General features: G+C 38.5%; 1 protein-coding gene across 1 annotated transcript in view; it reads right to left on the bottom strand.

Moving 5' to 3' along the window:
- Positions 1-197: 197 nt before the first annotated feature.
- ly75 (lymphocyte antigen 75) overlaps positions 198-11093 on the bottom strand; it is a 30395-nt gene continuing 19499 nt past the window's right edge. The window contains exons 21-35 of the mRNA XM_023264635.3: positions 10463-10599; positions 9129-9237; positions 8834-8994; positions 7570-7699; positions 7001-7221; positions 6755-6920; positions 5676-5840; positions 5455-5577; positions 4871-5056; positions 4531-4754; positions 4224-4431; positions 3894-4055; positions 3687-3803; positions 3322-3504; positions 198-1744 (exon numbers count right to left, since the gene is read on the bottom strand). Of these exons, the coding sequence (XP_023120403.2) occupies positions 1575-1744; positions 3322-3504; positions 3687-3803; positions 3894-4055; positions 4224-4431; positions 4531-4754; positions 4871-5056; positions 5455-5577; positions 5676-5840; positions 6755-6920; positions 7001-7221; positions 7570-7699; positions 8834-8994; positions 9129-9237; positions 10463-10599 (2462 nt within the window). The 3' untranslated portion in view covers positions 198-1574. The remainder of the gene's footprint in view (positions 1745-3321; positions 3505-3686; positions 3804-3893; positions 4056-4223; positions 4432-4530; positions 4755-4870; positions 5057-5454; positions 5578-5675; positions 5841-6754; positions 6921-7000; positions 7222-7569; positions 7700-8833; positions 8995-9128; positions 9238-10462; positions 10600-11093) is intronic.

Genomic DNA, 11093 nt, shown 5'->3' with positions numbered 1-11093 from the left:
GCCAAAAAGTGCCGCATGATGTCCTCGTCTGTTCAAGTTTAACGTTGACTTCCAGTTGTCTGAATAATTGTAAATAACAAAACTACCATTAATTATTGACTGATTTACAATAGACTTTCACCACCTTTAGCCTGAGAGAGTTCACAATAATACCTCAATCACACAATAAGTATAGTAATAAAAGCCGAGAAGCAAAATTGGTTCACGACGTAATTTTATTGGAAGGATATGGTACCTGATTTGGACTGATTAATCTGTGTAGGAGTGACGTGAATGTAAAAACATTTGGTTTACATCTTGACATGAATGGGTTAACAAGCCACACCGAGGCAGTTCCTCAACTGAAAAAGGAAAGCTCAGGCTTCGGACATTCAAACGACTCAGAGCATCTTTGGTTCATTCTCAGTAATAAAACAAACATCACATATTTACAAAGCATTTACAGCAAATACCAGTGCAATCTGAACGCCTTTAAAAACTCTCCAAACCTTGTGCTTAAACATAGAAACTGTATCTCCACAACGTATTAAAGTGCGCTCTTGCTCAGTAGTTAAGTGCATAGTAAAGTCGGATCCACACAAAATTATACAAACGGGCTTCTGATTTAGTTTGATGATAAGATGGCGTCCCACACTTTTACAGCTTATCAGTGGGACGGAAAGTTAGTTTCAAAACTATTAGGCATTAACACATGTATAAATCAGTGAAAAAATCGTAAAAACAAAGCCTTTCCTGCATAAAAACTCAACTTTCATCAGAGGAAATGATGTTAGAAGGCACAGTCAGTGATGTTTTCATCCATGACAAACATTTGTGCTCATTTTATGGCATAATCCAACTAAAAACACAAATGTATTGATAGACCAGAGTGTAATCTCTCAATCCAGACAGTTTAAAAGCCATTTGCAGAACTCTGTTAAGTGTTCAGATATGACTGTTAGTCTTTAGTTTGCTTGTAGAAAGTTTATGAGTTATCTGGCAGTGTAACAAGAATTTAAAAGGGACTATCTGGATATTGAACACTCTGACTCAAAGAAATAGTTTGTATTGTGTTTTTAGGTGACTTGTTCTTTTAAGTCTTTTAAGTCTGTTAATGTGTTGATTTTTGTTCACCACATGTAAATCAAACCTCGGATTAGACTTCGTGTACACAGTATAAATAAAAAATAAGACATTTTGGAGTCACTCATGCATCAGTGCAATTTCACTTGTTAAGGCTAAATGGGAGTTTAACACAGATCCTGTCAGGCTGCATATTTCGCCAAATCAACTCAAAAATCCACATTCAGCAGAGAGAATCAGCCCAAGCATTTACAGAATGTCAACACGGTGCTCTTAAATACCAAGCAACCCAAATTAAACTAAATTGGCACCTGTTCACAATTTTCAAACAGTATTTACAATTTCACACTTAATTCTGTTAAGTTTTCAGGCTTAAGCAGGAAAAATAAATATTTTTAAAAAAAAACGGGTGGGGGAAAGGAGGCTGCATTCGCTCTAGCTGAGAATTCCTAAAAAGCACACGAGGCAGGCACATCGATCAATACTCCCTGAGGCTGATTACTTGAGCCAGCTCAGTCATCTTCGGTTACGATACTGGTGGCGTCATCGAAGGTCCTCTTGTAGCGGATGGTGGAGGAGAAGTGGGATCTTTTCTTCTTGTAGACGATGAAGGCGACGGCCAGAAGGAGAGCGAGGATGACGACGATGAAGAGACCCAGCGCCACGGGAGTCCCTGCAGACTCTGAGGAACAAGTGTAAAGTTAAAACATCGCCAGCTAGTCACAATTTTTTGTGTTTAAACCGAGTAAAGATAAGCAATAATTGGGCAGCAATATGCAAAACCACAACTGCTGTCACGTAAGTTGTATTATAGCCATGCTGAATTTCTTTTTTAACCCTCCTGTTGTCCTCATTTATGGGCACCAAAAAATATTGTTTCTTTGTCTGTAAAAAAAAAAAAAAAAAAAAAAAAAAATCCAAAAATTCCGCAAATTCCGCAAATTTCTGAAAATTTGCAAAAACCTTTACTAAGAAAATTCCAATAATTGCTAAAAAGTTTCCCTTAAAAGTTTTTTTTTTAAATCCCCCAAATGTGGCAAGAAATTTCTTGTAAATATTTTCAAAAAATTTGTAAAAATCTTCCAAAAAAATCCTAAAAATATCAAAAATGATTACATATACATCAGTCAAACTTCTAATATTTTCTTTAAGAACATTCACAAAAAGATCAACCAAAATCCAGCGAATTTAGCTGGATTTTGGTTGATTTTTTTTTTGTGAATGTTCTTAAGAAATATTTTTAACATTTCTTTTTTTCCACCAAAAAATGCTCAAAGATTTCCCAAAAATGTTGAAAATGTGGACATCAGAAGTTTCACTGTGAAAATATATATTTTCTGCAAATTTTCAAACTTTAAAATGGGTAAATTTGACCCGTAGGAAGACACGAGGGTTAAGTTATTTTTTAGGGCCTTTTGTTGGTTTTATTGGATAGGTGAGTAGAGGCAGACAGAAAAGTAGGAGAAGAATGGGTGGAAGACCTGCAGCAAAGGGCCGTGAGCTGGAATCGAACCCAGGCCGCTGCGTCAGGGACTATAGTCCCTGTTTATGTGTCGCCTGCTTAGCCAGCTGAGCTATCTGGACATCTGCTGTGATGAATGTCTACATGCAAAACTGTATGTACAAACCTATGTCCAATCAATTCAGTGTGAAACAGGTGGATTCCACAGACATTCTAGGAACATCTCAAGGGTAAATAAAGCAAAGTGGATTTGGAGAGCAACAGAACCCAAGAGTGGGCCACAGCTCATATGCATAAAGCAGACTGGAATTCTACTTTATGCAAATTCGATGCCACATGTGGAGGTCCGATGCATCACGAAACTTTCGTCAAACGTCTAAACTAGCCGTCGTCAAACTAAAATGAGGACAGATTCAGCTACTGCACAGGCTATTTCTCCCCTCAAATGTTTTCAGAAATACTTTTCGCTGACATGTTTTTGAAATAAAAGAGAAAGTTTGCGGCCGAGCATGGAATTTGCATGAAGTAGAATAGTGATGAATTTCTACATGTAAAACTGCACGCAGAAAATGATGTCCAATAATTTCAGTGTGAAACAGGTGGATTCCACAGACATTCTAGGAACATCTCAACAGTAAATAAAGCTAATCGGATTTGGAGAGCAACAGAAACGAGAAAATCTGCAACACCATAAAGCGTGGTATCCATGATTACATCCTTCTCTTGACAAGAAAACAAACCCCAGACCATTCCCCCAGAATGTTGAGTTCTTGCTTCGATGTCGTTGAGATACTCACTTGCTCCAGTTTTGCAGACGACACGACTGGAGCCGGACTTGCAGTTGACCAGACTCCAAGTCCCGTTATCTGTGGCCATCATGACGGCACAGTGGGGCTCAGACTTCTTCTCTTTAAGCTGGTCCTCGGACTTCCAGTTAGCGAAAGCCAGAGCTGAGCCATCCTGCCAGGATACAGGCTTACCTGAGAGGGAGAGCAAGAAGATGACAAGAGGGGAAGGATTACCTCATTGGAAATTTCCCAAATTATATGTTGGTGTGTCCTGCTGAGGGTTAATATCTGACATCTGACAAACTGTAAACACGTGACAAACTACTACCAGGATATAGGATCCTATAGGATATGAATTGAATCTTTATCTTTACCTTGATCATCAAGGTCCACTCCAAGCCACACTCGATTGCTGATGAGAGGGTTTTCAGACATGTACTTTGCAAGAAAGTCATTCTCCTCTTTGGATTTGATAGTCAGTAGTTCAGCATCTGCCAGCAGGGAAAAAAAACTATTGGTGAACTGCGGGTTCCACAGATTAGTTTTAATTCAAAACCTTCATACATTAAACAACAGCTCACCAATCTTCTGGCAGATGGTCTTGGCCTGCTCCATGCTGTAGAGGCTGTAGTTGTAGAAGCTCTCGTCAAAGGCGTAGCAGTGATCCTGATGCTGAATCCACTGGGACACACCGTTGCTCTGAGGGCAGTTGTTGTCTTCTGGGGCAGTTTGCAGTCTGGCTCCTGATTCAAAACAATGTAGAGACAATACAGAATCCAGATTCAGTGGTGCTTGTTTCCTCCATTGAATCATTTCTGCTGACTGAGCTATTCATGACTGGCTGATTCCATTCAATTCACTTTTACAGGGGAACAGAGTGACTTTATATGGAAAACTGGTCAGTGTCTTACTTTGGGAAGGGGTGGTGATGGCGGTGGTGTAGCATATGGCACCATCCACCACAGTTTTGCAGCTGGTCCGAACCCATGTTCCAGCAGGGGTTATATAAACACAGCTGGCCTCTTGTTCGTTAGGGATGGAACTCTTGGGTGCATCAGTGATGGTGTGGTTGTAGTCAAATTTTGTTCCATCAGACCACTCATAAGCTGAGCCGCTGACCTGCACAGACAAAGACGCCGTTAGCAGCTGAAGTGAAATGAGGACAAAGAAATCCAAACGAGATATCCTCGGGAGGAGTTTAGTGACACAGCTTCTTACATTATGGTTCGACAGGCCGATCCAAAGCTCGAATCCGTCTGTCTTGGCGATGAGCTTCAAGTGTGCGTTGTGCTGGAGGTCATGGATGCTCGCCAGGTGGCCGCCACGACGATCGCACTCTTCGAGAGCCTTCTGCCAAGTCAACTTCTGGGTCAAGACCTCATAAGTCAAGCTGCCGTAATGTTGAAAATCTTTGGATGACTTGTTGTACTCCTGCTTGGGTTCTTGGGATACAAAGATAGAAAAAAAAATCATTCAAGCATGGAGTATTTTCAGTGATGCTAACAAGACAGATGGACAGAATGATAGAAATGATGATGTCAAAGTGTGATGCACCAACCATAATCCAGTTTGCAGGTCACAATGGTCTTTTGTTTGAACTCCCAGTGTAACTTTCTGTTTGTGACGAGAATCCAGGTGCCGTCTGTGGTGAGACCTGCCATGAACGGTCCGTCTACATCTGGTCGGCCTCTCGCCCAGTTAGAATATTGGACATTTGTGCCATCGTACCACTTTGTCTGGTTATCTACAGAGGAACAAAGTCACAATAAAAATCAGTATAAAGACGCAAATATACCCACAAACAGTGAAGACCAATAACACTGATACTACACTGTACATCTAAATCCACTGGCTGCAATACCAACACAGAAAAATACATTAAAGCAGGATCTTGAAGAGTTCCCCACAGTGCCGAAAAGGGATTTTACATAAAAAAAAAGGAACAGAAAGAAAATCCTCCACACTGTCAGGCGATTACATAACATAAAAAACACCAAAAAATAAGGTTCTAGCAGCATTTATGCTCGACATCTTTGACTAGTGATGCCAGTCAGAGTTTATGATCTCTTCTTTTGGGCAATAGATAGTAAAAAATAAACATTCACTAAACAGAAATGTGCGAGGTGCTAATAAAATACCAACCGATGTCGTCTTTGAACATTCCCAGCCAAACAAACTGGGCCAAGGTTTGGAACGGCACAAGTTGGCTCTTGATAAACTCGTTCTCCTCTTCATTTCGTATAGTTAGGATGTCTGCGTCTTCATCTGAAACATAAATACAGCATAATTACCAACGCCTGCCTGTTACAGAGAGCTTCATGAGCAGTTCTCCACACAGCAGGACAACGTTGTTAAATTCTTACGAAGGCTTTTGCAGGTTTGCTGAATTTGCCCTTCGTCAACCTGTTGCCATCTCGAGGCGACCAGCTGGAAGGAGTAGCAGTTGTTCTTGAAAGGGATCCAGTTTGGACCGTTAATTTGATGGGGACACTTCACTGCAACATCCTCTGGTGTGGTGATGATCTCCTCTGCAATGAATAACATTACAATTTTATTTAAAGAGTTAAAAAATGATAGTATTAGCAACCAGTTTAAACCTGACACCTGCCAACAGAGAGGAGAAAAATCGTTTTACAATAAAAATGCAATAATGTGGACATATGCTTTTAGTTTTTGGTTGAAGTTATAGTCTTCTAGGACGAATTAAAAGAAAAGAATAAGTAACGTCTGCAAAAGGAATAAACAGAAAAGTTTAAACAAGGCTTAACATTTGAGAAAAAAATCTTATGAATTCCAGAAAACTCTTAACATGAATCAAACTGATAAAAAGTATGGTGACAATTACATTTCTAATAATCTCTGTTACATTTTATTACTTGTAATTCCTTGTATCTTTTCCACTTGCCATTTATTTGACTTGAAACAATGACTTCCTATTTATCTCAGAACACTTTCATTTCAAATATTTTTATCCATCTTTAAGAAAAACGCTTGTCAGTGTTCACTGTAAATCCCCACATTAAATTCAGTGTATGTGAAACCCTGTGTGGAAATAAAACTGATTCTGAAATTCACAATCTGTTTTGTTTAATCTTCTGTGAATCTGTTTTTACAACAGAAAACCCAGAATATTCTTTTGTCTCATTTGTATCAGCTGTTAACTTATCTGACAATCCTTCTTTGACACCTTCATCTTGCTTGTGCTTTGTTTTGACACTGTTTCAAACATGGAAGTTTCTAAATTTCAACACATTCTGCATCCTGTTACTCCACAATATCTGTGCACCACTGCAAGCATTTTTTCTGAATCTCAAAAAGTTCTTCCTGACCGTCCTGTAAAAATACACCCACAGAAGAAAATAAAAGGCCACCATTTCTGAGGAAAAGTGTGGTTCTGCTGCGTTTTCCTGCCTGGAAAATTATCTCATACACATTGACTCACTGAGTGGTTTGTGGCAGATGGCTCCTCCAAGCTCCTTGTCACATTCGGTGGCTTTCCAGTAGCCGTCGGTGTCCAGATAAACACAGGATCCGCTGGTGGAGACTTCAGACGGCCAGCGACTGAACACGGTGTGACTGTGGTCGGTCCAGCGGTAGTGATTCCCGTCCTGAGTGCAAAAAAAATGAAAGAAACTGTAATCGTAGAAACAATAAATTCAAATTAAAATGCTCTCTTTGGTACACTTACGTCGTCACTAAAGAGGCCGATCCACATGGGTTTCTGTGCGCGGCTCACGTGCACGGTGAGGGTGGATTGCAGCAGAGTGTCGGCCACGCTTGCCAGGTCCATGTTGTTGCTCCTGCACTGCTCTAAAGCCTCAAACCAGGTGAGATTTTTAACCAGCAGTTGGATGGTGTGGTTGTTGACCTGGAAAGGCTCCGTGGAGACGTGAGGCTCCTCAACTTTGTCTGAAACGAGCAACGATGGGTTTGAAACATCTCATGGAAGCTGCGCTGAGATCCGTCTATGCTGGTTGCACAAAGATGTGGATTTTTCTACTTTTTACATGATTTATCTGACTAAAGAGATGACAGATGACTACTTTAAAAAAGGCTGCATTATCTAGTCTGCTCCCCTCACAAAGGCATTTTACAGGGTTACCACATTAGGCATCAAGGTTTGTACTGACTAAAACATGAATTAATCTGCAGTAAAACCTGAGCACAGCAGTTTAAATCATTTGACTAAATGTCAGTTTTGCAGCAAAATTTGGATAAAAAGGTGGCAGTAAGTGTTACAATGTGGTGGAAATATACCTGCATAATGTTGACAAATAGCCAAATTCTGATACTCCGTACAGGAAGAGTAGTCCCAGGTACCCAGCATGTCAGAGCTGGGGTTGTTGATCATGTACGCACACAAATCCATACTGTCTTGATCCCATTTCTATAAAAAAAAAGGAGAGTAAAAAAATACAAACCAAGAAAGACAACAGGAGTTGTTAATAAATATCTAAAAATACCTATATACCGCAAAATCCCATGATATAGAAAAAATCCATGATACAAAATTAGATATATACAATTTCAAATCCGCGATACAGGGAGACCGTGAAAACTGAACCGCGACATGGCGAGGGACGACTGTATTCCTTGATTTCGAGCTACTACTGTCCAATGCCAACAATAAAGAAGACACTGTGTGTATCTACTGTCTGTACAATGCAAGCTGGATAAACACAACACAAATCATTTCTCTGTAATAAAATAATACTGAACTAGAGTCAATATATAATTGCGGGACTTTCTGTAATTTAGTTGACAGGTATCACAGTTGACATTTTTGCTGTTTTAAGGCCTAAAATCAACATGGTCATCTATAACTAAACACCACATGGCATTTTTACAGAAACATTCTTCTACATATTATATATAAAATTGAAGAAAATTGAAAATGAAAATTACAATTTGACATTTTCCATATAAAATTTGATATATTGCCAATAAAGAAATATCTGCCATAATTATCTCAACTTAATAAAAAGAACACAATCAAAACTATTTTAGAATAAACTCATTTTATTATTGTTTAGCTAATTAGAAGGTGGTTGTTATCAGATTCGGACGGATGTTTAGTTGACATTTTAGTGATATCCAGTCATTTTTAATTAATAAGTGATTGTTTCCATAATAAATAATTATGGAATTTGTAAAGACATGATCATTGTGTACATAAAAAAACATCCGTTTTTTTACTTTTAATAAAAATATATGCAAAAGTACCTCAATTACATATTGACCCACTAATTCAATATTGTGCTCTTGTAAGATTGTGAAACACAAAACCACATTCTTGTTTCCTGTCAAACTTGGGCATCTACATAACTCTGAAAACAGCTCGACACAGGCGGTTTGGTGGAGATTAGAATCAGACTCACTCCTTTCTAACTTCACCCATACAGATTTTTGTCATTCTCAGCTTTGTCGTTCAACTTAAACCGCCTCAACTGAAGCAATTGTTTCATCTTTGTTGTGTCAAAGCGGTTTATACAGACGTTAAGTGAAGGCAGGGGGGACTTACGTTGACTTTTATGGCCTTGTGCATGCCTACAAGCAGAGGGTTAAAGTTGATGTAGTTAACTGGGGTCTTGTCAGTCCATAAAGAGTCGCTCTCCTTCAGTTTCAGACCAATCCAGATTTTCTTCATACTTCTCATGTCTGGCAGGAGGGTGTTGATGAAGTCTAAAACACACACACAGCATTTTTATGTTCAATACTGCTCACTTTTTCACACTCAGGAAACGAAACACAAATGTTGTCAAACATAAAAGGTGTTTAATATCACAGTGTCATTCATGCTTGTCTTGTTTCCTCACCTTGTTCCACCTGATCTGCTATGGAGACCAGGGTTCCTCTCACTGAATGGCATTCCTCGCTGGCATACGTGAACGACTGAGGCTTCAAGCTCGTCATCAATGTGTAGCACTGAAAAAAAACAAACAGCAGCAGGGTGTATTTATTCATCTGTCAGACCATTAGGACTTAAATGCATCTCTTGCCCTTTGTTTATGTTGCAATTTAATATTTTATCTGACCTTATGCTAAATTCTTTGCAGTAAAATGCCAAAATAATAGATATAAGGTGTCTTAAGAGACTGACTAAGTGTTTTTACTTGATCTCGCTTGCTTTCACAGTCAGTTGGGCAGTAAATAAATGTTGGTATAAAAATGAACTTATATGGTATGTCTAAAATAACTAGCATGACTAAAGTGCTGTATATGTTATCAGACAGGCAGTGACAAAACTACAGTGGTGGAGAAAGTTTTCAGACCCCCTTAAAATTTTACACAATCTCAAATATTATCATGAAATATTTGTGGAAAAATCTTTGATGTGTAACAAAAGGTGTTGCTACATTAGACACACACGAACAAACACAAATTATATATTTTTTGTTTATTATTTACAAGAAAAACTAACACAACTAAATTCTACCAAAATGACCCAATATTCAAAATTTCTTATTTTTATGAAACCAATTAATTTTAGGTTTTTAATGGCTTTTTAAGGATTTTTTGAGTATTACTGCACTTGAAGAGGGCACCTAAGAGTAATTCTTAATGCAGTATACATGCAAATGTATGCGGAGTGCAAAGCATCAAAACAGGATACAGCAAGTAAAACCAATTTTTAAAACAAAATGAAACAGAATGAAAAACTTAAACAGGTAAAGAGGACAACAACTTGTAAGATCCACTTCTGAAAAAATCTATATAAAATAATTATGAAATATTTAGACCATTAAGAGCAGTCAAAATCCATTGCAAACATGAAAAAAATATCAGAGGAGTAAGATTTCACAGAAAGAGGAGAGCTGCTCCAAAGCTTCAGCTCTTCACTTCTGCTGGATTAACACAGAAAAATAATTTTTAAATCCTTCCTATTACACTCAGCTCCAGAAGCCTCACATATCCTTTATATCAAAATATCTTGAGACTTTCTATGCTCCTGGGAAGTGCACTTTCTTGTCACTGTTAAATGTTTCTGTGTGGATTTTTCTTTTCAAGTATAAAAATATTATCATCACCATTCCTTATCTTTAACCTCTCTGACTTTTAAAAGAAATTCTACTTAGCAAGAAAAGGAAAAAAAATACCATACGAATGGGAGATAATGGTGTCGTGTAACATTTGTGAGAAACTGCCGGACCTTGTTTCTGAAGGACAGAGAAGTATCTCCGCAGGGCTGTCCTCCTGGCTGAGGATCCTGAGGGTTTATCTCCACCGACGTGATGTTGTGTCTTTCACACACAAAGGAAAATTGCTGCTGGCAACTGCGATCATGCTCTGCACGTTCAAGTATGACAGGAAATGTGTGTGTTAGTGCAGTCAGTTCTGGCTCATTTCCCTGGGCACAAGTCCTCAAACTGAAATATTTGCAGCTTTTTCTCCTTTTAAAGTGCTAAAGCTTTCACGAGTTGGAAAAATATCCTCAGTTGGTTTCATAAGCAAACCCACAGCCGTCTTTGGATTGTGATGTTAAACTTTGACTGGTACACAGAAATACAACCCCAGGCACTTCAAACCAGCAAGAATTTAAATCATTAATATTTGATCTTACTGATTCGACCTGCTGCAAGCTATTAGTCTGGTTTGTTCAGTGGCTAAAATCGCTTAAATCATTTGACTGCTCTTATTATGTTTGGTATAGATGAAAAAATCGAGTATGCTTCAAAATGAACACCCAGAATAGTTTCCAATTCATCTGTTAGCGTCATACAACATGCAGTAAACAGAAAAGGCATAAATTAAATCAATCTTTGGTGTGACGACTCTTTCTC

This window comes from Amphiprion ocellaris, chromosome 1 (genome assembly GCF_022539595.1).
Source record: "Amphiprion ocellaris isolate individual 3 ecotype Okinawa chromosome 1, ASM2253959v1, whole genome shotgun sequence".
Classification (NCBI taxonomy): Eukaryota; Metazoa; Chordata; class Actinopteri; family Pomacentridae; genus Amphiprion; species Amphiprion ocellaris.
This window is presented reverse-complemented; position numbering and strand designations above follow the sequence as displayed.